The sequence below is a fragment of the Penicillium daleae genome (assembly GCF_028827525.1).
Source record: "Penicillium daleae strain IBT 16125 chromosome Unknown utg000004l_segment0_segment0, whole genome shotgun sequence".
NCBI classification, from domain to species: Eukaryota; Fungi; Ascomycota; class Eurotiomycetes; order Eurotiales; family Aspergillaceae; genus Penicillium; species Penicillium daleae.
In genome coordinates this window covers 1,793,964-1,821,648 of record NW_026623152.1, presented here as the reverse complement: position 1 = coordinate 1,821,648, position 27,685 = coordinate 1,793,964, and the positions used below count along the sequence as shown (strand labels likewise).

At 46.9% G+C, this 27,685-nt stretch overlaps 9 protein-coding genes across 9 annotated transcripts; 5 read left to right on the top strand and 4 right to left on the bottom strand.

Moving 5' to 3' along the window:
• Nucleotides 1–1,483: 1,483 nt before the first annotated feature.
• N7458_004279 (PQ-loop repeat-containing protein) lies at nucleotides 1,484–1,953 on the top strand (the record flags this gene model as incomplete). The annotated part of the gene is made up of 2 exons (XM_056907661.1): nucleotides 1,484–1,654; nucleotides 1,744–1,953. Coding segments are annotated over 2 exons (381 nt in total), but the record flags the coding sequence as incomplete, so codon positions are not given.
• A 647-nt stretch (nucleotides 1,954–2,600) lies between these two features.
• N7458_004278 (uncharacterized protein) lies at nucleotides 2,601–3,542 on the bottom strand (the record flags this gene model as incomplete). Its single annotated transcript, XM_056907660.1, has 2 exons — nucleotides 2,601–3,259; nucleotides 3,311–3,542. 2 exons carry the CDS (start codon nucleotides 3,540–3,542, stop codon nucleotides 2,601–2,603), a joined length of 891 nt encoding a protein of 296 aa, XP_056768387.1.
• Nucleotides 3,543–5,292: 1,750 nt separating this feature from the next.
• N7458_004277 (alpha-L-arabinofuranosidase A) lies at nucleotides 5,293–7,559 on the bottom strand (the record flags this gene model as incomplete). Its single annotated transcript, XM_056907659.1, has 6 exons — nucleotides 5,293–5,640; nucleotides 5,707–5,775; nucleotides 5,842–6,285; nucleotides 6,360–6,587; nucleotides 6,636–6,765; nucleotides 6,823–7,559. 6 exons carry the CDS (start codon nucleotides 7,557–7,559, stop codon nucleotides 5,293–5,295), a joined length of 1,956 nt encoding a protein of 651 aa, XP_056768386.1.
• A 7,828-nt stretch (nucleotides 7,560–15,387) lies between these two features.
• Nucleotides 15,388–15,828, top strand: N7458_004276 (uncharacterized protein; the record flags this gene model as incomplete). Its single annotated transcript, XM_056907658.1, has 1 exon — nucleotides 15,388–15,828. One exon carries the CDS (start codon nucleotides 15,388–15,390, stop codon nucleotides 15,826–15,828), a length of 441 nt encoding a protein of 146 aa, XP_056768385.1.
• A 766-nt stretch (nucleotides 15,829–16,594) lies between these two features.
• N7458_004275 (uncharacterized protein) lies at nucleotides 16,595–18,169 on the bottom strand (the record flags this gene model as incomplete). Its single annotated transcript, XM_056907657.1, has 4 exons — nucleotides 16,595–16,978; nucleotides 17,263–17,372; nucleotides 17,433–17,628; nucleotides 17,984–18,169. 4 exons carry the CDS (start codon nucleotides 18,167–18,169, stop codon nucleotides 16,595–16,597), a joined length of 876 nt encoding a protein of 291 aa, XP_056768384.1.
• A 1,427-nt stretch (nucleotides 18,170–19,596) lies between these two features.
• Nucleotides 19,597–20,733, top strand: N7458_004274 (TauD/TfdA family dioxygenase; the record flags this gene model as incomplete). Its single annotated transcript, XM_056907656.1, has 1 exon — nucleotides 19,597–20,733. The coding sequence occupies one exon, from the start codon at nucleotides 19,597–19,599 to the stop codon at nucleotides 20,731–20,733; it is 1,137 nt and encodes a 378-aa protein (XP_056768383.1).
• Nucleotides 20,734–21,112: 379 nt separating this feature from the next.
• On the bottom strand, nucleotides 21,113–22,309 carry N7458_004273 (isocitrate lyase/PEP mutase family protein; the record flags this gene model as incomplete). Its single annotated transcript, XM_056907655.1, has 6 exons — nucleotides 21,113–21,313; nucleotides 21,371–21,445; nucleotides 21,506–21,607; nucleotides 21,663–21,789; nucleotides 21,838–22,115; nucleotides 22,169–22,309. 6 exons carry the CDS (start codon nucleotides 22,307–22,309, stop codon nucleotides 21,113–21,115), a joined length of 924 nt encoding a protein of 307 aa, XP_056768382.1.
• A 736-nt stretch (nucleotides 22,310–23,045) lies between these two features.
• N7458_004272 (nucleobase cation symporter-1 family protein) lies at nucleotides 23,046–24,952 on the top strand (the record flags this gene model as incomplete). Its single annotated transcript, XM_056907654.1, has 4 exons — nucleotides 23,046–23,175; nucleotides 23,231–23,334; nucleotides 23,396–24,196; nucleotides 24,263–24,952. The coding sequence occupies 4 exons, from the start codon at nucleotides 23,046–23,048 to the stop codon at nucleotides 24,950–24,952; spliced, it is 1,725 nt and encodes a 574-aa protein (XP_056768381.1).
• A 422-nt stretch (nucleotides 24,953–25,374) lies between these two features.
• N7458_004271 (Zn(II)2Cys6 transcription factor) lies at nucleotides 25,375–27,607 on the top strand (the record flags this gene model as incomplete). Its single annotated transcript, XM_056907653.1, has 4 exons — nucleotides 25,375–25,491; nucleotides 25,565–25,659; nucleotides 25,715–26,315; nucleotides 26,372–27,607. The coding sequence occupies 4 exons, from the start codon at nucleotides 25,375–25,377 to the stop codon at nucleotides 27,605–27,607; spliced, it is 2,049 nt and encodes a 682-aa protein (XP_056768380.1).
• Nucleotides 27,608–27,685: the final 78 nt, after the last annotated feature.

The following is a 27,685-nucleotide window of genomic DNA, read 5'->3' as shown; positions in this document are numbered from 1 at the left end:
CGTAATTTGCTGCATTTAATAAGGTATGGGACGGCACAGAACGTTGGTTGCCTAGGATAGTCACGTGATGATCCCCGAAACGCCGAACCCCATGCCTGCCGAACCAACTCGATGCTTCCACAAGAACAATTATACCAAGATACAGTACCATACACGGTGCATATTACGGTGTCCCTCAATTTAATGCCAGCCGCTCAATGATTGATCTGCGCTAAGGCCCTGGCAGTGGCGCTAGAAAAGAGTGATTAAGTATATGTTAGTCAAGGCGATTTCGAGCATGACTGTACGATTCAATCGCCGCCCATGTGCCAGAATTCGTGAAAGAAGTGCTCGACACATATTTTGACTCTCTATTATTGGGAGACTGTGAAAATTGTGGGCGCGGAGGATCAATGTTAGCTTTACAAGTAAGTTGCCGGAAGTGTGGTCGAGGAAAGGATATATCTCATGGCTATTGGGGGTTCAAAGCTGGCTAGTCTATCGCTATACAACATGAAGCCTTAAGTAAATCAACATTTGAAGGTTGCTTCCTTTCGATGCGTGCTTTGTGATGTATATATGGTTTGATTTACCTACAGGCGATTAGTTTTAGACAGAGCATAGCATGACCCTAAATATAGTCGGGTCATGCGGGAGGGCATATAGTTAAGAAAGTCTTGGCGGGGGCCGGGGCATGAATTTAAGGTTTAAATCCCCCCGCCCCTAACTCTACTAAATAATGGAATTTTCCGATCGGGTCTTTAGATCTTTTAATAAGATCGCTTAAATTATCTTCCTATTAAAAAATATTAGTAGATTTCTAGCTAGAAGGGGGTTACCCTATAAGGGCTAGGTTACGTGAATTATTTTTTGATAGGGGATGCCAAGGCCAGTGCCTACGGGTAAGCTATACCGCTTTCAGCTAGCATTCCTAAGCCTATTAGTAGCCTTAGCAATCTAGCTGTATACCTCTATCCTCTTACGACTTCTTTCCCGGAATTATTTTCCGGGAAACGCTAATCTGCTTTAGGATACAGTTTTGTAATTCCGGCAGAATGACAACCGTAATATGTTTACCAAACGGATGAGTTATAGTTATAAAACCGTAATACCGTAGGTGATCTTGTAAAATCGATTGGCAGTTCTAGCAACCTGGCATGATCGCCGTAGCCTCCGTGCTGATAAGGGGTTAGCCTATATGATTAAGTCCAATTAGAATTCCCAGAAATATCCACCCTCACGTGCTACCAACGAATCGCTCTTTTCTAATAAGTGACTTTTCTGATCCTCTTAGATTCTCAGGCTCTATTTCGAACTTGATATCCCGCCTTCTCAGAATGAACATTCCTATAGCAGAAAACATCTTAGGCACCCTTGGCGCGATTGGTTCACCTGCTCGGCCTATTAAATCTCTCCCACTAATAACTCTCACAGGTGTGTTGGTCTATCCAGGTAGGCCATCATAGTGTGTGAGGCTGTACTCCTTCATGCTAACATTTTCTAGCTTCTACCCCAAATCATTATCAATTACAGGAGACACGATACTGAAGGTCTACAAGGGTCAATGATGCTTCTATGGACTGCGGCAGAGGTCCCTCTCGGGATGTATAACATCGTGGAAGAGTTTAATGTGGCGTTAAGAATACAGCCCCAGATTCTTACAGCCTTGAGTCTTGTTACTTGAGCACAGTATCTTTACTACGGAAAGGTCGGCTTTGTTCGCCTCCTGATATCGTTGTTTATATAGTACTGACTTCTAAATAGAAATATTCTGTCACAAAGTGCATTACCGCCGTCGCTCCCCTTCTTCTTACTTTCGGTGGCATCGAAACTGGGCTGATATTTGCGTTGAAAGCAGCTAAATCTCATGGCTCAGAGTTGCCTCTCATATTACTGGCTGTTTTAAGCGCATGTCTGCTTGTAGCAGGAGTACCGACGCATTACTGGGACATCTATGTTCATCGAACTGTATGAGGAATCAGTTTCTTTTTCGTTGGCATTGACGCCGCTGGGGATTTATTTTCGCTCGTATCCGTCTGTAAGTTACTTAAAATGAGCGGGTGAGTAGTGATGGCTATAGATAGGAGCAAAAGTAGCTTCACCACTACCCATTCATTGATTGTTTTCGGATCCTATTGCCAAGCCACTAGCCCCGAAACTGGGTGTAGAGTAATGAACATTGCAGGGGAATAAAATCACCTGCCGTAATATTAAGAATATAAATCATCTAGCCACGGTCCAATATCGAATGTATTTCGGGCAGATCAGTGCATGAAAAGACAACAGAACAATTGTATATCAAGATATGATGTCAGGTTTGTGGCCACAATAACGGAAAGATCAAACTGAGGCTGTGATGAATACGTTCGGGCACATTTCATCAGAATGAATGCAAATTCGCGGACTGTTCACGTGTGGCAAATGTGGACGAGTTCATACTTTTAATCAGGAAGAATTACTAGTATTAACTAGGTATCTTCAAAGTTCTGGACTACCAAGTGAGTACGAGGCTACGAATTTTTTCTGTAGCTTGATTTTGATTTAGAAAACTAATACTGTATTGCTCCTCCCGGTATTAAGGCCGCTTGCCCCTAAATTTGCCCGTGTCTCTCTGTCTTTCGTTATCCCTCAACTTCGTCAAGTACCACCTCGTCATATTCGTGGTGAAATTGTCGATGCACCTCTCGAATTATATACTGCATAATCGATCTCTGGACGGCCGCAGATGTTTCTCCCTTCGCCGTGGTATAATGTGTCATAAGCTCTCCATGACAGATATCCCCGCCATGAGTTGCGCCGGGGTAGCCCATTGCATGTGTGCAAGGAATAGCTATCACTTCTTCTGACCGATTAAAGTCATACCGAACCCAGTTTGAGAAAGTGTACTGCTCTTTTGGCCAATCATCCTTATATTTGGCGCACCCATGGTATCGTGTCTCCTGAGGGCAGGTGGCCCATGCATCGAGTAGTTCGTGGGTGCGAGCGGATTGTTGTACCACTATAAATCCGGAATTGAGAATCAAGCCACCGCGAGAGTCGTAGCTCCACGCTTCGTTGACATCCTCCGGCATAGCAATCAAAGTCTCATTAGTGATACCCCATAGGTTCATAAGCCATTCGAAAGGAATATGAGGGTATGGGAATAGTGTATCTCCGTCCAAAAAAACGACAAATTTGTAATCTCGCAAGAGCTTTTGCATCGCGGGGACCTTGGTGTAGCTTCCTTTTAGATCGACTTCGCAGGCCTTGACGAGCTTATAGTCATACCCATGTGTGCGTGCTAGAAGATTCAGTGATTTTCACTTGATAGGAAAGAGACGAACGTTCTTACCGTACATATAATGATCCAGTCGACTCATTGTATCGAATGTTGCGTCGTCGAGATTTAAGGGGCGCCCGTTCAGAATCTGGCCATTACCATGAAGAGGACGCGTCTCGACGTCAAGTATCAACAGATCCTTTCCAAGAGATTCGGTAAATCTCGGTTGGTCCTTGAGTGAATAGACCTTTCCTGTAGGACTAACAAAACGTTCGGCAGTAATAGGAAGACTGTCACGAAACATGCTGCGAAGAGCTACTTGGATAAAATTATCTTTTCCCCCCTGGTCGGTAGAATGGGTATTGTGGCCCCGACCAGTGCTAGGTTGACCATCAAGTAGTGCCGTTCTTGAGTGGTCAGAATATACTTCAAAGAAAATGTTGAGCGATGGTACATACCTCAAGGTTCCAATCAAGGCGGCATTTTGGCCAAAGCTTGAATAAATCAAGAGATGGATAAAGAGTGTTGCTGTAGCAAATAAGGCTAATTTCAAGTTCCATCTCACCAGATGCACCCGATGGAGGCTATTGAGCAGGGTCATCTTATCGACATGTAGAGTGAGAGCTCAAAAACCAAAGATGGACAAGAATACAAAAGTAGAGCCGTCAGAGGAAGCCTGGATAATTTCCTTTTTAAAAGGAGTCTAGAAACAGAACTAATTCCTTATCCTTAAATTGTTGCCGCTTCCGGATGCTACTTGCAGATACTGTATGCTGCTTTCGGATAGTGTCAAAACGCTCGTCATTAACAGATCCGTCAAGCAAACTTACATTCGCATTGTATATTACAAAAACTAGACAAGCACCTTCTCTCAGTCAATATGTCATTAGTAGTGAATCTCCTCAATAGCTACAGTATCAGCATTCTTTGGTGACGACAACAATTTACAGGCCGGATGTGGAGGGATGTTTCGTCACGTGAAAAATACGAGAACCGTAATATACCAAGAGTCCATTGAAATGTACCCGTTTTCGAGCTAGCGCCTTGGCTGTTGCGCCTATGATGAGGACAAGTATGAGAAAATGGTGAAGCTGGTTTTGCACTAAATATAGTCTCGCCCAACGGGGGCCGGGGGGGGGGGGATTTAAGGTTTAAACCCAATCCCCCCCCCTTAAGTACCTCAAATATTGGTATTTTCCGATCGGATCATTTAGATCTTTTAATAAGATAGCCTGAATTATCTTCCTATCAAAGAATATTAGTAGTTTTATAGCTAGAAGGGGCTTACCCTATAGGACCTGGGTTATATGAATTATTTTTTGATGGGGGATGCCAGGGTCAGTGCCTCCGGTTAAGCATAAGGCTATTCACACTTTCCGGCCTAAGGCCACCAAGGGGTTTAGCTATAACGTACCGATTCGATGGCTTATAGCTACTCTTCTGTCTCCGTCTTGCCGGAGGAGAGTTATCCTATAATCTGCATATTTTGTGTGACCTGTTATATCTGGCTACTTACCCCTCCTTCCCTTCAGAAAAGCAAGACTGTATATAAAAACCAAGAAGGAGAGAGATAGGGCGCTTCAAGAAACAGTCTCTATGATTTTTGGACTTAGTGCTTTGCTCTCCTACCTAGTTGGCAGGCTTTCTACCCTACAAGTAGTTAAGCCCATAACACCTAGAGAGTATTTTGCAGGATGTGCCAGAAGTGTGTGCCAACTAAGTCACTAAGTGGGATCAATATGTGGGCTCCCCTACTTGTAGGATGGGTTGTCTTGAAGGTGAACTGTGAAGTGCAAAGCACCCAAGGTGGTTTCCAAGTAACAATATGAGATTGATAGCGAATAGATAAATACATGTGTGCTAAATGAGTGTCCTTATATATCCAGTCGATCCGACCCTGGCTATGATGCCTTGTCACGTGACTCTATAGTCTTTCATAGCGTGGCAGAATCCCTTTTGCCCAATCTAATTCTTGCTGACTGTTCCAAGTTGGTTGGTTGTCAGTAGTCCTTCCCCAAATTAGGGCGTATGGTAGTTCGGTGACAAGTTGCTGCTTAGAAGGTAGTCAAGACTGCAATGTCATACTCCTTCAGCTCGAATGAGAACACTCCACCCTTCTTTGCCACTAGCTCGGTAACGGTTTCCTTGACTACATTCTGTCCTCCAGCAACATTGTAGGAAAGTCCACTTGGTGCATTGAGGACGGTAAGTTTGGACTTGGCGCCCTGTTTCAGACCCTCAAAATCGATGTTGAATGGTATAGGGGCAGTGGTATTATAAACGGCGGCCTTAAAGGTATATTCGGTTGTCCCGGAGTTGACACCTGCCACATAGAAAGCGGGTCCAAATCCTGAATCGGAAGTCATTGGTGCGGTATGGGTATAGCGGTGGGAAGAGAGCAGCTGGTTATATAGTTAGTGGTCCATCTTCTATTTGATGTTGACTTGGCATTTCAAGACTCTACATACTTGGATAGCGTAGTAGCTAGTCGAGAAAGCAACTTGATCTGGATCTGCGTTGAAGGAGACAAGATCAGGCTACAAAGCAGGTTAGCGTTGCGTGTAAATCATGTGAACTGTAATCGAGATATCAGATAAACTTACACTCCACTGGAAGTCATTCAAATTCTGAAAGCCTGGCGCATAACTTGCACCGATGACGATATCACCGTTCCTCTCGGCACCTAGGGTATAAATCGCTTCACTCACGGCGCCAACCCAGATTGGATATTGCAACCTTGGCTCAGCACCACTCCAGTCAACTGGTGTGGATGGGTCGGCCTTATTACCCTGTATAGTTGCATATTCACCCAGTAAGATAGGATGCGAACGGTTTGCGTTATCCCAGAGACCGAACTGGGTGGCATAGATGTTGGGTCTGGCGTACTCATGGTAATCCGTTCCGCTGTGGCCAGAAACAGCAGTAAGGTCACCGGTGGATGAGATGAGTTTCATATCTGGGTAAGCAGCATGAATTGCGTCGTAGAAAGCCATAAAGCGGTAGCTTGTATAAGAGGCGGGATCCGAAAGATTATCCTCGTTGCCAATCTGTGCCGTGAACTATTAGTTTATTTGTTCCCTTGCCTTGATTATAGCTAGAAATGGAATCAGAAGAAACCTACTTCGACATAATTGATCTTCCATGGCTTGGGATACCCAAGAGATGCTCTCAAGGCTCCGTACTCTGTTGATACGTCACCCATTATGAACTCCAATTCGTTCAAAGCATCTTGAACATAGATGCCAATATCTGCCTCGGGGATCACATCAGGATTGGCGTTGTTATACCCGTTTAGGTACACTCCTGACCAGACAGCAAGAACTGGCTCGACTTCAAGGTCTTCACACCACTATCAACGTGTAAGCTAGTTTCCACGTTGGGCAAGGGAAATGCGTACTTGGAGATATTCAACAAGACCAAGTCCATCGGTATTCTCATAGCCCCATGTTCCTGGTCGTCCAGGTCGTTGGGTCAAGGGACCGATGGTCTCATTCCATTTCCAACGATAGTTAAAGGTATCTCCTTCTCTAATGGATAATTAGCCAAAATCTTTTTTGCCGGAATGTCCAAAGGATGTGACGCACATATTGTTTCCGCCTGGGATTCTAAAATAGCTTGGCTTGAGTCCCTTCAGGCCTTTCATCAGATCGGGACGGTTTCCGTTTGGTCTGTCGTTATATGTTGGGGGGAACAGACTAATCAAATTGAAATTGACTGAGCCATGTCCTGTGTTGAACTCGAGGACGAAAGTGTTATTCGTATCAGGAGCAGCAACCGGGGGCTTGAATTGAAACTTGTGCTCCACCCATTTACTCTGTTCGCATTCTGACTTGATCTGTACGCTTGCCCAGACATGGGATGTGGTAGCTGACTGCAGCTTCGCAGTGAATTGACCCTTATATGAGCCCAGGGCCCAGAAGCTACCCGTGTAGGTCTGCGGCTTAACGCTTAATCCCCACCAGCCGGGATTTTGCAGACCGATTACTCCTCCCGCTCTAGAGCCAGCTCCTTGGGCCACGTTCACGGATGTTGGAAGAGCCGAGGAGAGTGGTACAGTATTATTCTGGAGGGACAATTTTGCATTTCCGACTGCTTCCCATGGTGCAAGAGTGGAGGGGAATTCGATACTACCTTGGAATGCGCGATTTTGGATCAGCTCTGCGTAGATACCACCGTCGCCTGAGTGATTGATGTCCTCGAACATAATTCCGTACATGAGCGGAGATGAAGCATTTCCTCCATCTCTGGCAACCGAGAGATTTACAGCGTGACCAACTCCGGCAAGAAGGGGAAGTATCTTGAGGAGACTGCTGCCCAACATGCTGATGGCTCTTCAGAGGTATTTCAACCACAGTAAGCTGCTTACTGAAAGCTTCCTTACCATGTGCACCGACCTTACCTTTATAGCTTTTATTAATAATTTTGTACGGAGTAGCTTGCGACGAATATTTACCCTTGACCCAATTCGTAGAAGACAGGGATGTCATTTATCCGATATTAAACTTCTAACATTAAAAGAGCAATTGAATGGTGCTTACGGTTAAATGCACAGACGCTAAATCGTCCTCCCAGGACTAGCGGTTATCCGTGCCCTTTGGCCCATCCACCACTTTCGCTTGTGGGTACGCCACATTCCCCGTCTCTTTCTGAAAATTAGGCTACATCTAGCTATTTTAACCACCAACATACCTAAATATGCTAGTTTTGACGAATCTCGCTTGGGGGAGGCCTGTAAAGCGGCTATGACCAAAAGAAGGCAAATACCGAGAGGATTGCGCTTGAATTCGGCGTCTCGCACTACCCCGAAGGATTGCGACAAAAAGACTAAATCGCCTACTACACCACCGAAGTCGCTACACAAGGCCCTTATGACATACCAGGAGAAAGCCTTGACTTATTGGATAGTTAAAATGCACAGCTGGAATCTTCCAACTGCTGCAGGGGTTACCCAGCCGCAAGATGCGGGTGTCGCTTTGAAGCATTTCTCCCAGAGCATCTAAATCTAACCCCAGTGAAGTAGAAGACCAAAGAACTAAAGCGAAGCTAAGCGGAAGATGCGGGGTTCCTTCAGCATTAGTACGACCAGCTTAAATTTTCTTCTCCATGGTATCCCTGCCCGTCTAGTATACACTGAATGTGGCTTCTAACTGAGTCAACGGCGATGAAGAAGGGTGCTTTGTTAGGACCGGCTTACTGGTAGAAAGAGGAACTAGAGTAGAGAAATCCTAAGGAGGTGCATGCATATTCAGACTTATCGCTAAGGAGCCTCAGTCCCACGGGTAGGTTCAGGGGTAAACACTCTAGTCAGGTGACTTAACCACCAGGTTGTGTCGGAACAGCAGGATGGGTGGATCCCCAGGGAAAAGGAAATACTAAACACCCGCCTAGCTTAGTCATGTTTTTGCCCATACAAATTGTTAGCAAAGGGGCATCGTAGCAATTCAGACCTGTTGAGATCCAATTGGTGCGCGGTATGATTGACTAAGCAGTATTCGCGACTGTTATGAGCCCGATTCGCCAGTAAGAAGGCTATATTCGTCAAATCAAGCTATACGCAAGGTGTATCCGCGGTAGCGACCCGGCCAGACGTCTCCTTCTTACCCCTGACCTTCCTATCGATCGAATTGACTGCTAAAGAAGAACGCGATCAATATGGATTCAGCAGTAGTCTCCGCCCTAAAAGGCGAGAAACTGAAAGATCCACCGTAGTAGAGGAATTGGTTCGCACGAATCAAGATATATGCACGCCAGAAGAGGGTATGGGACCTAGTCAACCCTCAGCTTGAAGAAGATTACCTTGAACAACCAATTCGCAAGCCAAAAAGGCCGTAATACCCTGAAGATGGCAGCGAGTCAACGAAGCGAGAGTGGAGGGATCGCATGGATATCTATAAGCTAGATCTAGCCGAATAGGAGCAGCAGAGCAAGAGCCTAGATGCTGTTAACGAATGGATTATCGCCAACTTAGATCCTATCCACTATACCTCCATGCTGAACTACTAAACCCCGTACGAACGGCTTGTGTATCTCTATACTCGATTTAGCCGATCGATAGTAGCGGAAGAAGATATACGTGCGTAGTAGAAGAGGGTATTAGTATTACCACCGAAGAAAGGTGCTGATATCGACTAGTAGATCAATAAATAGGATTCACTAAGAGAATAGGCGGTTAGCCTAGATCTGCTAGAGATTAAAAGCGCTAATAAGGATTTCCTCCGTGCAGTAAAAGAGATACTCCTAGTATAGTGGCAGCTCAAGTTTGAAGCGATCGTTTTGTATCAGGAAGAATAGGATACGCGCGATTTGATCGAGAATTTCAGAGGAACCTATCGCGAGCTACACCCGCAGAGATCGAGCGTAGTTAGTACGATCTCAAAAGCATCATTTTCAACACTACAGGGCTTTAAGGAAGCTAGATCAGAGCCTTAGCAGCCGCAGTCACAGCCGTAAGCATAGCAACAACTACCACGAGAGAGGTCCTTACCTCCGATTCCTAGGCGCTAGTGCCCCTATAGTAACAAAAGCTATAAACCCTAGGACTGCTAGACGATTAACAGAGAGGCTTTTCCTGATAAACCTCTCTTGAAATAGAAGGCTAAGCGAGTAGAAGATCGTCTTGCAAAGGATAAAGCGTAGAAAGCCTAGATAGATAAATCTGTCAAGGAACATAATAAGAAGAACGGAATCAACACGAAAACAGCCAACATCACTCAACTATATAGCTCCTACTTCACCACAGGATTTCCAATCGAACAGGTATATCAAAGCGTGAAGACCACAGGAGACGCTAATAATGATATTCGAAAGCGTTGGTTTCTCGATACTGCTTTATCGGTACACGTTTACAACCAAAAAGATCTCTTCACCACCTTTATACCGGAGAAGGCAGGCTTAAGGACAGGTGATTCGATCACTGCTGTTGAAGGTATTAGAAGCGCCGTTATAACCGGTGTAGGCCCTAATAGATCAACCCGGCCGATTCGCTTAAGCAACGTTGTGTACTCGCCAAATTTCTATGCCAACCTAATGTTATATGCTGCGTTGAAGGAGAAAGGTATACGATAGAACGAGGATACCGATTATATCAAGGATTCTAGTAGTAAACCAATTATTAGTATACGTCTTATGAAACCACTAAAGATATAGGCATTCGACCAGCCGAAGAAGGAAGAGGAGAAGCACTAATCCTTACTAGAAACTACTATACACGCATATACAGTTCGCAGATTAGAGAAACCGCTCGTTTCGGAGGCCTCGGCAGATCGATAGCACCGAAGGCTTACTCACGTATCCGCACGCGTGATAAAGAAAACTATAGAGATAGTAGATAGTGTCAAAATCAGCAAAGACTACCAGAAATACTATCAGAAGAAGGAGGAGAGCTTTGTCAGGTCTGCATCCTCTCAAGCGCACTAAAGCAGATCTCACGAAGACCGATCGGCTAAACCTTTAGGAGATACGGCCGAATTCACTTCGATCTAGTCTAATTTCCACCTGGCTACAACAGACACTAATAGATAACGCATTTCTACGTCGAGGGTATTCGATTCCACTAGCTATACACTCATGAAAACAAGTAGGAGTGTAGAACCGGTATAAGGCAGTTCATTGCTCTCGTCAAGAATTAGTAGAACCTACCGATTAGGGCATTTCACTATAATAATAAGACATCCGTAGGCTAGGAGATCGAAGGCTTCCTAAGCAATATCGGCATCGTGGTATCGCATAGTATCCCCTACCACCCTAAGCAAAACGGCCCTGCGGAACGATCAGGCGGTGTTATTTTGACGATAGTAAGGTATCTACAGATCGAGAGCAAGATACCGAAACAACTCTAGCTAGAGATAGTTAGTACTGTAGTATAGATTTTGAACAGGATTCCTACCTACCTAAAAGATAAGAACCAGTAGATTATACTATAGGATAAAGCACGACGAGATTTCGGCGGCGACAGGATAAAGAAGGCTAATCTAGCCAACCTGCGCGTGTATAGCTCTCTATCGTACTACTATATCCGCAATATCCTACGCTTACAAAAGACCTCTCCCCGCGCAGAAATTAGTTTCCTCGTCGGCTATATTGCATCAAATGTGTGGAAGATATAGTTCCCCGCGAGAGAGAAGATAGAGATCGTGAGAGATACACACTTCGACGAATCGAGGAAGTAGAAGCCTGATATATAGTATTAGGAAGAGAGAACCCTTTCTATACCTAAACCGACGATTTTGACCGAAGAAGAATAGATAGAAGTGCTTCGCGAAGATATCGGTATCCCTGTCGATGCGTTAGTCAATCGAAATACCTAGGAAGATCTCTAGGAAGATCTCTAGGAAGGCTAGTAAGCAGGCGATCAGGAAGCTATCTAGCAAGAAGAGGAAGATAATATATACTAGGAAGATCGCGATTAGGAAGAATACGATATACCTCAGGGGGTAGTTGTACCGATTACCCCGACCCCGGAACCTAACGAGAGAGGCCACCTACCGGTAGACTAGGATCCTCCGAATAATACCCTACCTAGCTTATTCCCGATAGAAGAGCTACCGGAATTACCACCAAGTCCACCGGAGGAGCAGAATACTACTGAATTTGGCCCTACCGCTGCTCAGAGGGTAGACTAGCCGATAACAGCCCCGACTAAAGATCAGAACGTCTACAAGAAGGAAGACTATCCGACAGAGCCAAATCCTCCGCTCGAAGACCTTATAGAAGAAGATTCTAAAGAAGATCAACCTAATCCGCTCTCTAATAGCGAACAGCAGCTACACGCAGAGCTTCATACGCGAAGGAATAATAGGATCGATATAGCGAATATCATCGAGGGAAGCAGGAAGCGAAAGGCTAGAGCAGATCCTGACTACTAAGCGTACGCAACGATCTTACCAGCCGAAGACGATCTACTAGAGCTACTACGCATATTCGCCGTAGCCCTATACACAGAGAAGCCGATACAGCGCTATAGAGACGATCTGCCCCCTGCGCCTGATAGGTAGAAGAATATAATAAAGCACTCGATAGCCGAAGGCTTCCTAGCCGCCTGCGTAAAGGAAATACGCTCTCTCTAGGAGAAATCAACGTTTACCGTGATAAAGCGACCGAATAATATATCGAAACAGATCCTACCACTCCGATAGGTCTTTACATATAAATTTAATCAAGACAGCTATTTGCAGAAGCTCAAAGCCCGTATCTGCGTACGAGGAGACCTTGAGACGATATTAAATAAGGATAAAAGGGCTATCACGCTTGCAGCAAGAGCCGTAAGGATAATCTTTATCCTCGTTACTATATTCAACCTTGATCTACGCTAGCGAGATATAGTTACTACGTTCCTAAACAGCAAGCTACCTACAGAGACCTATACGAAGATGCCTAAAGGATTTGAACAACTAGGAATGTATTAGAAGCTGAATCGAGCGTTATATAGCCTACGCATCTCACCGAGACTATAGCAACAGGAAGCGTCAAGAGTTCTCATAAAGCTAGGGCTTAAACCTATCCCTGAAGACCTATACGTTTTTACTATACACGGTATTATCGTCTTCTTTTACGTTGACGATATCCTAATTGCGAGCTACCCGTTAGTACGAGAGAATGCTCGCCAGCTTAAGAAGGATCTAGAGATACACTAGGAGCTTACGGATTATAGAGAAGTAGAATGGTTCTTGAACATTCGAATTATACGCGATCGGAAGCAGCAGAAGCTCTAGCTTTACCAGGACGCCTATATCAGTAGTATAGCTACTAAATACCACTTGACCGATCGCCCGCCTGTCTATACACCTCTCCCTGTAGAAGAAATAAAGCCATTCGATAGCACAGCAACACCAGCTAAGATCAAGATATACTAGGGAAAGGTAGATTCGGTCTAATATCCAACAACGATAACCAGACCAGATATAGCAAAAGCGGCCGCGAAACTATCACAATTTCTCCGAAATCCCGGCCTACAGCACCAACGCGCGGTTGATAGAGTGATCTGCTACCTGTATACTACACGATATCTAGCACTACAATTTAGAGACAAAGGAGATATAGAATCAATCGAACTAGTAAGTGACGCATCCTTCGCTAATAATCAAGATCGGCGAAGCTCTATAGGGTATATCTGCCAGGTTTATAGTGGCCTAGTCGATTAGAAGGCTACGAAACAGCCCACCGTTACCACATCCACCACCGAAGCTAAGCTACTTAGTATATTAGACGCAGGGCGCTCGCTGTAGTAGTGGAAGCGATTTCTTGACCGAATCTTATTCAAACCGAGCCATATCATCACCCTGCGATACGATAATTAGCAGACCGTCACGCTGTTGACCTCTAAGCATGCCAAAATCGATACGAAGCTTCGTCACGTCGATATACACGGGCACTAGTTGAAACAAGAGGTTAGCGCAGGAAGAATCGCTGTCAAATGGGTTCCAACTGCCAAGATGGTAGCAGATGGCCTCACGAAGATCCTACCGCGCCAGAAGCACGAGGATTTCGTTAAGTTGATGCGTATAGAGGATATATAGCACCTAATCGAGGTGTAGAGAAGGAAGAAGAGAGAGGGCCTGCTGCAGGAGATCAGCGCTTATCTCGATTGAATTCAACACTAGCGAAGATATTCAACACTCGCTAATCGCTAAGGGGGTGTGTCGGAACAGCAGGATAGGTGGATCCCCAGGGAAAAGGAAATACTAAACACCCGCCTAGCTTAGTCATGTTTTTGCCCATACAAATTGTTAGTAAAGGGGCATCGTAGCAATTCAGACCTGTTAAGATCCAATTGGTGCGCGGTATGATTGACTAAGCAGTATTCGCGACTGGTTGGCAGCTATCACGTGACCTAACTGAGCTGGCAGCTCCCAAGTCTTACTGTGAGGCTCTCTGGAAGGGGCCGTAACATGCTTGGTTCTAAATCATCTGATGGTGTCATAGACACCAAAGCACAAAGGAAGCAGGGGAGAACGAAGTCAGATTGGTCTATCTAGGAGAGCAAGAAGACGAAGAAGGAAAAGAAGAAGGGAAAGGCCTATATAGGCCTACAAGAAGAAAGAAACAAAGGCCTGGGCCTGCAATCAGCAAACCTGCAGGGCAAAGAAGACGAGCGCATGCACTGCCAAACGGGCAAGGTCGAGGTCGAGTCATCATCATCTTGCCCTGATTTTGCTGAAGCTGAGCGAGGCGAGAATATTACACTGCCCTCGAGTGTATTAGAGCAGATGGCTGGCAGACGCAGCCGCTCTTTGTATTCAAAGGCAGCAGGAATCCAATGAAGTTATGGTATTATGGTAGCGAATCCCGATCACTATATACAGTGGCAGTTCAAAAGTCTGAAACCAGGGACCAAGAAAACAGGCCGTCAAAATATGCCTCGATTTTATGTTTTTAACAGATCTTTCTGAATGTCTTTTGAACCCTCTTTCTAGATGTTCCCGGCATCTGTGTTTCAACTTGTCTTTCAAAGTATAGCTGATGAGATGGGTTTGAACTTTTTCGGGTGTTGCAAACTTATGGAACACCACTGTACTATCATGTAATAGGAGGAGTTCCAGCGCAGTGCTTCAGAATTCAAAATTCTGTACCCGGAACATTGTGGCCCGAGGGTAAATGCATGAGAAAGTTTGAACATGGCTAAATAGAGCCACAGGAAATGCGGAGAACGCTCAAACGAGGAATTGAAAGCTGGGGTAATCCCGTACCCTTTGTCCCCATATAATTGAACTCAGAACATACAGTGGCGCCGCAAAAGTCTGTGACCCCTCGCTTGACCGCCACAACATTGCCTTCCTACTGTAGCCTACCCAGCCTCCTAAACGCGTAGACGTGTATCGCGTTGTATGCAATACCTTGATTTTCGGTTACTCTAAACCTAGAAGAAGAGCTTTGCCAGTACCTAGCCTTCCTTAAGTAGTATTTTTGGATGATTCTGTATGGCAAAATAGGCAGACAAAGGTGGTCAGCCAGTGCGTCACAGACTTTTGCGGCGCCACTGTAAAGCTTAGCCTACTCCGTACAAGGGGGCCTTTATTGGGCCGTATTAAAAACGGTGCCTGAAACTTTCAGAGTAGATGTATCATTACGGGTTTATTACAATACGTCATTTGATGAGGTAGAATCTTTACCACCACAGTTCTGCCCTGCTGTTTGTGATACTTTCGGACGTAATGGCGACTATTCGAGGGAATAACTCGGTTGTCAGGCCAACATATCATGTCAAGTTAGGGGTATCTGTCTGCTTCCCTTTCACTGGAGTCACACAGATTAACCCGAACACGATTGCCCCTTCGCTACGTGCAGTCTTTTCGGTTCGCATTGCCGAAAACATGACCCGGGAACAGCTGGACAGATTCGTCACTTGGATTGAGGCCCTCCCGCCTGGGTTCGCCTTGGAACTCGACGGGATCTACACCACAACCTCGACTCTCCTCATATTCCAGAGCGCATATGCGCTGTTCACGAATCTTGCTGGGTATCCCGGTGTCACCTTTATCTCGGATGTGAGAAGCCCGAGCCGCCGCAAATATTTCGGCCAAGAGCAGCGACAAGAAGCTCCTTCATCTACTTTGAAGGAGAACGTCCCATTCTGCAGACGCTCTAAGCCATGAGAAACATCATGAGGAATTACGACCTATCTTGGGGGAGGGGCATGGTACGCTCCATTTCGGAGATCGCATTCACCCAGGAAGTACTTGCTGTTCACACTACCATATCTTTATCCTCCTGTTTAGCTTCGCTGATACGAGGGCCAGTCTTGGCAGTTTTTTTTCTTCTGCAAGCCTTTCCAATTTAATAACTAGCATTAATTCAATCAATATCCCGATCAGGCCGACTCTGGATTACAGCTCTAGTCGATGCTTCGTATTCTCGGATTGTGACAAGTCCCGCGTCAAGGTATGTATTCGCTTGCGAGAAGACCAATAGTGGATCTTGCTTGGCAATTATGATATCTCTCCACTTCAAAGCTTCGTCATCCACGCAAGAAAGGTCTTCATAGAACTTGCGGCAATTTATAACGTCTGCAGTGCAGCGATAGGTGTGTAATCTTAGTAGCATGCGACCGAGGGAAGGCGTTCCATGTCGGATGATACGGGCACGATTAACCTTCACTGTCAGTTTGACTTGCTGCGAGTCGCAAAGAATTGCGTAGAGACCATTCGCATCTTTCAAAAGATATCTCAGTATGGCGTAGTGCGCCTGAGCCGTGTGTAAACTATGGAATGGTAAAATAGTGTATTTTGCTTACGCGGCTGTGGGGTTGAACCCATCCCTTTCTTTTTGTCATCCTAACAGGTACAAGAAAAAAAAGCTTAGCAACAACTTATTTATCGTATTGTATCAAACCAAACCCATATCCAGCAGGCGATTTCCGAGCTATAGAAAGTAGTAGTCCGCATAAACCAGACCATGATCCCACTCTCGATCGGGATGGTTCCCGTTGAAGTTTGCAGTTGATCTTTCCAAAATCGCATCAAATCGACGACCATCGGTTCCCTCTGAAGGGACAGCTCCGATTTTTCCACTCTCGTCATCAAATTTCAATCGCATTTCACCGCGATTATAGGCCAGTATGACCGTATCCTTTGCAATAGCCATTGCAAGGTCCAGATAACGAACAGCAGACTTATATTCCCCGATCCCTATGAGCTGTCCATACAGAACAACCATTCTGTTTGCAGCAATCATCCTAGTGGACACATCTCTCAATGGAGTTTGTGCCCCATTCACCGTATTATACGTGATCGGTGCGTTAAAGTCCTACAGAGGCAAGTATTGCCCATAACCTCCTGCCCCAACAACCTTGGCAGAGGATTCCATACGGTAAATAAAATAATCTGATAGGCCCATCGCAGCATCTAGGAATTTCCGCTCCTTCGTCCAGGAATATATTTGGGAGTAGCCCAGAATTGCCCACGCTTATCCCCGTGCCCATGTTGAGCTGAGTAACCCTGAGCGGTGAGCTTTCTTTTAATAGCTCCGTTTTTGGTTAGGGAGAAATTCGCTACGTGGTAGGTTGAATAGCATGGTCCTTTATTTAGTACGATTTCCTTGCGAAGATATGTAGAAAGAAGAGTGGTTGCGTGTGTGGAAGCGATAGAAATAAGACGGGATGATCGCGTGTAGTTGCCGGCATAAAAGAGGATATCAAGGTCTGATATCACAAATTAGTCCGGATATTGGTAATATATCGCCATATAGAGCTATCGCTTACTACACAAACTTTCGATGATCACAAGAAAGTCATCCTCCATGCTTATAATGTTATGGTGCGTATTTGCGAAGCTGTCCCAGCTACGGATAGCTCCAACTCGCTCATCATACCTGCTAGCAAGACTTTCAGCCGTAGCAAGTAGGGAGTTCAAACTATCTTGCTGGCTGAAAAGCTCCCAGTCTCTTCGAAGGGCAGGCTGAATAATGAATCCAAGATCATAGGTGTCCTTCCGAGCGGACATAGGGTGCAAGGGTGCCGACAATTTGTGACAAAGATCCGTAAGATTGGAAATTAAACGCTCATGAAAGTTCTAGGGCACTTGCGAGTCCGAAGAGATCCCAAGTAGGCTTGATCTGGGGTACTTTCTCAGTCTTTCGAGAAGGCAGTAAAGACCTCCTGGGAAGAACACACACGTCCAGAACTCAGCATCCCTGCATTTATATATTCCCTGATTTAGACCAGACTGGGGTACTGTTTCAGGAAAATGAGTGGGAGGGTTCTGAGAAAATACACGTCAGATGGCCCTATAAAAGCGATACAGGGCTACATACATTGTTCTCCAGATACGCTTCAGCAGCACCTAGAAGCTCTGCAAGGGTATTTCCCTGGAATAATAGCGCAAGATTCGATCGTATTAGTGTCGTATTGCTTGCGCCAAGCGAAGCTAGCGTTTCGATAACTTCTTTAACAAGCTTCTTGTCGATCGGAGGCGACTCGCCTAGGATTTCAGGCGCCATGATAGCGAGCGAAACCGGTATAGAAGCGAGTGTCGCGGATAAAGAACTGAAAGCAGTACATTAAACTTGAATGCCCCTCTGGAAAATGGGGTTTTAAACACAAGAAAGCTTTAGTCCAGACGGAAGGCGGGCAATAGTGCCTCTGTCGGATCTCGGGTGGATCTTTCGCCCGACGTCCGAACAGGCAACAATACACACCACGAGAAAATGACTGCGCCTAGAGTCAATCTCATCAGAATTGCGTATCAGGACCATAATCAGAGTTAGAGATTTAAAATATTTTTACATGTCTATAGGGTGGTCCTACATTGGCATAGCTAAAAAGGGACTGCTGGTGACCATGCGCAGAAACGTTGATTTAGTAGAATATTTATCATCGCATGAAAGAGTCCTGGAAACTGATAATCCGGTCTATATCCATATACTGTGGATCCAATAGAAAATTAGACAATTGGGCAAAGATATCCAGATTATCTGCTAGGCGTGGAGTAGGATAGCTGGCTGGGAATACGTCGTTGAGTACGATATCCGCTTCTGTGTGTGTATGACGGGCGGATATGCCGCCTGGAGATGGTGTTGAGGGATGACGTTCGCCTCGTATTCTAGCATTCTACAGGGATTCTGAGGACGATGTGTGTGGCCTATATATATCAAGGTTAGCTGGCGAAGGCGCCGAGGGATTGACTGCCTTACGTAGGGCTGATGGGACAGCTGTTTGGATTCACGTCTCAGTCTCCTAAGCACGCAACACCGGAGTCATGGGGTATGTGTGTTGTATGTAACGGGATTCAAATCAATTAAACATGGAACAATTCTCTGGTCTCTCTGGCACTTGTTCAATGGATCCGCCAGCTGATGGCCCCGAAAGAAGCCTCTATTCTCCGGACCCTATTGTCGAATGGACGAATCAACACTCTGAAAGAAATCTATGTCCGTCGAGTCGCAACTCATCGTAATCTTAATTACACCATTTTGCAGCGAGCAACTACTAGTGCATCGGAGGGTCCGTGTAATCTAATGGAAAAGAAAGACTGTCGGAACCCCCGCGTTTCACTCTATCAAAGCACCCGTGGATTCGTCAAACGGAACCTCCGACCACAAAGCTAATCGCTCCACATTCAGCTTATGCGAGGGTGTAGAATAATCACGAAAGTGCGGTTGTCTGCGGCGACGCAGAATAACGTGTCCGATGCGCCGGAAGATTTCCGGGAAGTTGTCTAATGGCCGTCCCAGAAATTTTCCTCGGGAGACCTTTGCCTGCGATGGCATGAGTAATAAATGCGCAGGGACCGCAGCGGATGATTTGGAAAGAACCACAATATCTGGCAGATATATATTGATAATTTGTCCCTGGAGCACCAGTCCTAGAAATTGTGCGCTTCAAATACATTGAACCCCAGTCTTTACTTCATTCATTTTCCACCAACATGTCTATTGGAACTGGACCCCAGGCGTGGAAGACGGAAGATGTCAAGCGCGACAATTCGTGGATTCTGCGCTTGACACCCGAGGAGGTCGAGGGTTTCCGTATTGCACTGGTCTACGCAAAAGCGCACCCTAAGGAACTTCTTGACATGACACAAGCCGACTATCCGTTGCCAGAGGCTTCCAAGAAGGCACTCGAGCGCGCCATCGCCACCACCCAAGACCGATGGGGTATATGTCTCGTGAAGGGTTTCCCGGTGGATGAATGGTCTGAAACTGACATGCGTGTTGCCTACTGGGGCATGGGTCTTTACATGGGCGTTGGTCGCACTCAGAACCGCGCGAGCGAGGTGATTAATGACGTGCGGGATGCGGGTGGCAGTTACAAGGTCAAGGGCGGCCGTGGATACAACACCAATGCTGGCCTTGACTTTCACCAGGACTCGGCAGATGTGGTGGCTCTTTTGTGCCGTCGCACCGCAAAGTCAGGAGGTACTTCAAAGGTCATGAGCAGCATTGCGTTACGCGATCGCGTTGCTGAGCTGCGCCCCGATCTTCTCCCTGTGCTCGAGTCCAACACCTGGTTCCATAGCTACCAGAACACCCAGGATCCCTCTCAACCTCCATACTATCGCTGCCCTCTCATGGGCCAGAGCGGTGCCTACTTCTGCGGCCGTACAAACCGCAAGAATACTGTTGCCGCCCAGCGCGACTTCCCAGAGGTGCCGCGCCTTACTGGGGAGCAGGAGGAAGCCCTCGATCTGCTGGACACAATCATGCCGGCCGACGAGTATTGCTACTCCATGGAGCTTGAGCGTGGTGATATGCAGCTGTTGAACAGCTTTGTGACGCTGCACTCGCGTACACCTTTTGAGGACTACGAGGAACCCGATGAGAAACGTCATCTCATGCGACTGTGGCTCTCCATCCCCTCCTCACAACCTTTGCCGCCTCAATGGGCTGAATACTGGGGTGATGCTCGGGCGGGAGCCGTACGTGGTGGTGTCCGGGGAAGTGCTATCACGGAGGATTTTCTCAAGTATGAAAGGCGTCAGGCTGAGGCCATGGGTATGTCTTTCACTAGCTTCAAGCCGGTTGTGACAAAAGAAGAGATGAGTAAGATTGTGGTGGTGAATTAGAAGTCCATGCTACTGTCGATTGAACGGGAAGTTACAGGTATAACATATGAATTTCAGTTAAGGATGAAGTCCGTTTTCATATTTTACCGTCCATTGTATGATGGGATTGAATGTAGTCTGCTAGAACGTATGGGAAGCTCATCGTATACGAAAATATTTGTCTTGCATGTTCTACCAGGCCAATATGGTAACCTGCAACGGAATGGATTGGGCATGTATGCCACGAGCGCGACTTTCATTTATAGAAGGTGATTCGTGCAAAACCATAGAGTTTTCGAGAGATATGCAACCTCATATAGGAAAAAGCAAGGTAGAACAAATGTACAGCTCTCTGACGCATATAGATAGAGGATAACTTGATTTTTTCAAATTGTGGACTTTATGCCCCCTCTGCGAAGGATAAACCTCCCGCAAGTCGATCAATTTCCATCTCCCTCTGCAGCCCCATAACATCGAAGAATCCTTTTGGATCAAGTCCCTGTGCCTCTGCATCATCTTGGCCAGTCTCCATGAGATACTTATAAGCCCGTCGAATGGTATGCAATACTGACTTTCCCGCAGCACCTGGGTAGATTGCCAGCTATTTCTGCATTAGAACTGAAGTCCGACAATGGAGATGAATTATCCAAACACTAACCTTGACTCCCCACTCACCCAGCTGTGCGGGTGAAATCCATGGTGTTTTACCATGAGAAACCAAGTTCACCATCAGCTACATCAGGTCAGTATGGCGGCACTACTACAAGAAAACCGGAATAGGTGGAGATCTCACTGGCATCGGCGAAAGGATGTTAACAGCATTCTTGATCTGTTCTTCTGTCTCAATGGCTTCTAAAAAGGCCATGTCTGCACCGCACTCGCGTGCCACGAGAAGCTGTGATAAAATGTTAGCTCAGGTACACTACAAATTATTAGAGACTCTAACATACTCTCTCTAGGGCGCCATCGTATCCCTCAACTGCAAGTGCGTCCGTCCTTGCGATAATGACAATGTCACTGCCCCCGTAGATAGAATCCCGCCCAATAACACATGCGCGGATCCTTGACTTCCAGGTCCTTTAGTGCGTTAGAACTAGAGCCTCACGATTCCAGCTGAGCACTTACTCCATGTCCACGACTTCCTTGCCCTTCAAGTGACCACATCGTTTGTTGGCCACTTGGTCCTCAATATGGAAGCCCGCCACTCCACACGAGTCATACATTTGCACCATGCGGGCGATATTGGGCGGCGAACCGAATCCGACATCTGCATCGGCAATGAGCGGAATCCGAGGATCAATGTTGGCGATCATCTGGGCGTTCTGCGCAAAGTCGTTCAGCGATGCGAACGCGAGATCTGCTCTCCCCAGGCGTGTGGCTGTGGTCATTGAACCACCTTGGTACTGTTGGCGATTAGTTCCGCATGATAATATTCCGAACACGAATCGAGACATACCATGACCTTGAATCCTTGCTCGATGGCCAGGCGTGCGCAGAGGCCATCGTATACCCCCGGAGCCTGAATACAGACACCCGGTTGACAGAGTAACTTTCGCAAGCGCGTTGCGGGCTTCATGTACTGCTCTGGGTCCGCCATACTTGTTTTTTCCAGCATATCTGGTGTATCTTGGAGCACAAGAGGCGTTATTCAAATCGTGATAGCTTAAGAAAACGATTCCGAACGGCCATGAAATTAATACTACTTAGCTACAACCGTAACTGTACCGTACATCGGCGATTCCGGCCGCCATAGTAGAAAATGCGGGGAAACGGTGATCAATTGAAGGGGTTTCAGCCCGCAGAGTACAGAATTCTCAAGATTTCGCTTTGCGTTCACTGCTATGGAGACATGTTCCGCTTTCTGTTAACTCATTTTCTCGGAGGCTCCGACACTATGAAATATGGAGAAGTGCATATTAACCCCACCCTTAACTAACTAGTTAACTAATCGTGAAGCGGCAAAGCTTACTAATTACTCTACGGAAAAGGATCTCCACATACCTGGATGAGACGCCCAGTATCTGTATCTCAAAGATAACTGCCTCCGCAATCTTTATCGTGTTTGATTTATTCGCCCAAATCAAACCAAGGGAACTTGGCACATGGGCACATCGTGAGCGACCTTATCGTTTATTTTACCCGAACTTAAATACCAGTTACGCCAATCGGACATTGCGGTGACTGGGGTAGTGTATTTTTTTACATATATTATCTCGGACTTTAAGCTGATTCAACCCCCCCCCCCCTTCCGGGAAAACTTCCTTGAGCACAAGTTCAAGTTGCTGCCGCTACTCTCTTCACGTGCAGAAAGTCGTCCAATTACGTTCAACACAATGACCTGGATTACACAGGCCATGGAAGCCTGCTCCTCTAGACATGCTTTTCTGAAGGCCATCGAGACGAAAAAAGTGGACGGAGAGAATAAGGGCGATTACAACGAGGATCTGCTCCCAACAGAACCGGGTAAGAGCGCCGCATAATAATTGTTCACACCGAGGATTTTACTAATTCAGAACAGAACGACGGTCGTGGGGATGGATTCACTTTTTCACATACTACCTGACGACATCCTTCTCGCCTACTAGCTACAACCTTGGTGCGTCACTGGCTACCATTGGCCTGGTGAGTGTCGACAAAACATTGTCAACAAGGGGTCATACATGTGTTCTAATGTGTTCCCTAGCAATGGTGGCATACGCTCATTGCTTCAGCAATCGCCTCCATCTTCTTGTCCGTCGTCGTTTTTCTCAACTCTCGCGCTGCGACGCGATATCACGTCGGATTCCCCGTCCTTGGCCGTTCGGCTGGTGGTCCACGCGGAGCCAAATTCTTTATCTTCGTCCGAGGAGCTGTGGCAACAATCTTCTTCTCAACCAACCTATACTATGGTGGAAGGTTAATGGCCGTCTTGCTAAGGTGTATCTTCGGCACGGCATGGGATAACATTCCAAACCGTCTTCCAACTGACTCTGGGATCACCAGCGCGAATCTATTAGCATTCTTTATCTATTGGTTCTTTCAGATGGGACTAATGTTCGTGCATCCTATTGTGCTGAGACACATTTTTGTCATCAAGGCATTTTACTGTACAATCGCCCTGTTTGTTGTGCTGGGCTGGGCCATCCACCAGAATGACGGCTCGCTAGGTAGCTTTCACTTTGATGGACAGGTCATTCTCTCCGGCTCCCGGCTTGTCTGGCCCATGATTTCTGCTATCAACTCCATCTGCGCTGCTCTATGCCCCATCCTGATTAACCAGCCCGATATAGCGCGTTATGCGCAAAAGCCGTCTCAGGCCACTTGGTCTCAAACCCTCGGGATCTTCATTAGTAAGATTCTGATCATGTTCATTAGTGCCGGCACAACCAGTGCTGCGAAGGGATTTTTGGGTACTTCCTATTGGAATGTGTGGGATCTCTACGACGCGATTCTAACGAAGTACTGGGGCCCAGGGGTTCGTGCTGGTGTTTTCTTTGCATGCGTCGTGAGTCGCTCTCGATATTCCTACCTATCTCTATTTTTATATGTTCAAACGACTGACATGCTCCAGGGAATGGTTCTTGCTATCCTCGCCACTAACGCGGGCACTAATTCCCTCCCTGCAGGTGCCGATATGAGCGGTCTCCTGCCGCGCTATATAAATATTGTCCGCGGCCAGATCATATGTGGTCTCCTTGGTCCGTTGTTCTTCCCTTGGAAGATCATCGCCAACGCAGCTAGTTTTTTGACTTTCCTATCGTCCTATACTGTCTTCCTGATGCCCATCTGTGGTATCATGGTGGTTGACTACTGGGTTATTCGGCGCGGCAACGTGCACGTTCCGTCACTCTACAGCCGTGAGCCAGGTACTCCTTATACATACCATAAGGGCTGGAACCTCCGAGCAATCGCAGCGTGGTTGGCCGGCACTGCATTCGTCATTCACGGCGTGGCCGGAGCGTTAAATGCCGACCTAACGGATCAGGCCAGTAAGAATATGTACAAGATCGGATTCTTGTTGAGTTTCCTCATGGGCTCGGCAGTCTATTATGCTGGCTGCCTGATCTTCCCGATGCCAATCTACCCCGACGGCAAGCAGGATACGCCCAGCACCTGGGAATACATGGCCGAGTCTGAGGGCTTCTTTGAAGGAGAAAGCGTCGACATCATCAGGCTGGGTAACGGTGTTGTCGTGGGTGTGGAGCTTGATGGCGATGTTGCGAAAGATTTTGCCCGTCACTCACAGAAAGAGATGGTTTAGCCTCCTGAGATGTCACACAATGTCTAAATTTGATAATTATTTATTCTGGGCTATGTGCGTAACATTCTGAATCAGGCGTTATTTTAACCTGGCCTCCACTAGAATCGACCGTAATTCATTAATCATCATTTATATTCCGGGGTTCCCCAGACCACTTCCCCAGAGAGTGTGGGGAATTTCTTTGTAAATCATACAGAAATTATTATGCCGACCCGCCTTGACGGAGCAGTGTAATTACATACGGTGTACATTCGGACCCCCAGTTGGCTTGACTTGGTCGGCTATCTGCTCCGAACTCGGAGTATCCGAGAACTTCCGTGGGGGGCGGGTTTAGTAATTGTGGATATCCATTCGCATCTTCCGAGCGGATCCTCCGTTTACCCTCCAACACCTCGAACATCTTCGCCTCTTCTCCGCTAGGTATGGAGATTTCTGGGGTAGTGCCACGTGGAGATGGTCCCGCATTGCCTCCCAGTCAGAGCCGCAAGCGCGGCATGGGAAGGACGGCCTGCTCGCGTTGCAAGGCCAGAAAACAGAGGGTATGCATACGCCGCTAGAAATAATCCCAAAGACGATGTGAACAATATTCGGTATTAATAATAGTCTGTCTAGTGCGATGGACAGCTTCCCGTCTGCTCTAACTGTACAAAGTCAGGGGCCACATGTGATTTGCAGAATATTCGAGGTGAGGACTTAGCTGTCGCAAAGTACGGTCATTCATATGGGTTGCATTATGACAACGAAAGACTGATGAGGATCTAGGTACATCCAAAGCCTGGAAAACAAAATTGCCGAACTAGAGATTCAACGCCTACGATATCAGCCCTCGCGGCCTGAACAGCCGGATAATCCCAGGTTTCCTCTCCCGGGCCGTATCAGCGTTGGCGATGTAGTCAACTCCCTTTGTTGCGATTTGCATGAGGCATCGTCAACCTCCGAGCCCTCGCAGTTTGGGCTTCATCTTGCACTCAATCTCGGTGATGTAGCGCGGAATGGTTCCCCAAAATCAACGGGAAATCTCTATTCTCAGGATGAACGTCCGGAGAACTCTCCTGACGGTACAGGCAACTATCCATTCACTGGGTTCATCAAGCATCGCGCAGAGGGTGCCGGTCCGCCCTCAGAACAGCTGGGTGCGAAGTTCATCGACGCGTATTCGGAAAGATTGGACTGGAGATATCCATTTCTGGATTTGAACGAGATTATGGAACTTCATCAAGGCCGAGAATGCCTCTCGCAGACCGACCTACAGTCCCCGGGGGCTACCCAAACATTTGGGCCATTCAAATTGTATCTCGTGTATGCTATAGGATCTGGACTGCTAGACTTAACAGAGAAACGGACATCTTCACCAATGCCAGAGGTCAGTGCGTCCCCCGAGTAGACCGTTTTCGAGCAGTGGACTAACTCACCAACCAGGCTTTTTACGCAACAGCTATGCAGCATATTCCAGCGGCACGAGACCCTCGATCGCTCGAGAACATTGAGGCAATGGTGCTATTGGCGCTCTTTCACCTTCGTAGCTTCATCAGCCATGAGTTATGGTACCTAATCGGGTTTGCCATGCGTACCTGCATCCACCTAGGCATGCACCTTTCACGGCAGGAGGTCGGTCTTCCTGCCGCGATTATCCAAAGGCGTCGGAAGCTGTTTTGGACGGTCTACTCTCTCGATCGGAACATTTCTATCGCACTCGGATACCCCGTGAGCCTGCCGGATCGATTGATTGACGTGGAGCTGCCGACTATAACGGGAGAGGAAGACCACAGATTGCGGCAGGCGATATTTATATTCCAGCTCAGGAGAATTGAATCTCGCATTCATCATTCTATCTACCGTAATGATCGCACCCTTCAAGAGCTACTACCCAAGACCAGCTGGCACTATCAGCAACTGCAAGACTGGAAAAACAGTATACTGTTGTCCATAGGTCAGGACAGTGGCTGTCGGCTCGACTACCTCCTTCTTCACTTCCACCGAGCCATCCGGCTGCTCATCCAGCCTTTTCTCTCAATATTACCCAGCTCAGATCCTTACTATAAGGCCTGTTTAGATTCGGCGGGGCAGATCTGCCAGATCCACAAGAGATTACATCAGAACTCTGATTATGGTCACAGTTTTATTGCCGTCCAGACCGTCTTTGTCTCCGGCATCATGTTGCTCTACTGTTTATGGACGCATGCCAATGACGTGTGGAGCATCCGATTGAGCAATAATCTTCGCGCATGCTCAAGTGTACTGTTCGTCATGGGCGAACGAACCCCTTGGGTACGCCGATACCGCGACGCATTTGAGGCCCTGGTGGCCGTGACCATGGAGAGGCTGGAGGCACAGCAGGAAGGCAATGGTGCGGGATCCACGGACGATATTTCTATGCAAGATACTGCAGGTCCGCCGCTGCAAGACCCGCAAATGAATGACATTCCTGTCGCCCCGTCCGCAGACTTTCCTGTCATGAATGAAAGTACCCCTGGACAGCCGATGCCGCCGCCGCTGCAAGCATTACAGGACCGATGGATAGAATTCGATACTATGGCCGTTGTAAATGAGCTCGTAACCTGGGCGGACCCCGAGACATCTTCTGGGCAAACACCTTGCGAGGTAGACTACGGCAATTTTGGAGGTAGCATTTGGGAGGAGTGGCAACTGCCTTAGCATGATCAATTTAAGTGCTTGAAGGTCAAATAATGTTGTTTCTACAGGTTGTGAATCAAACACTCAAATATCAACTTC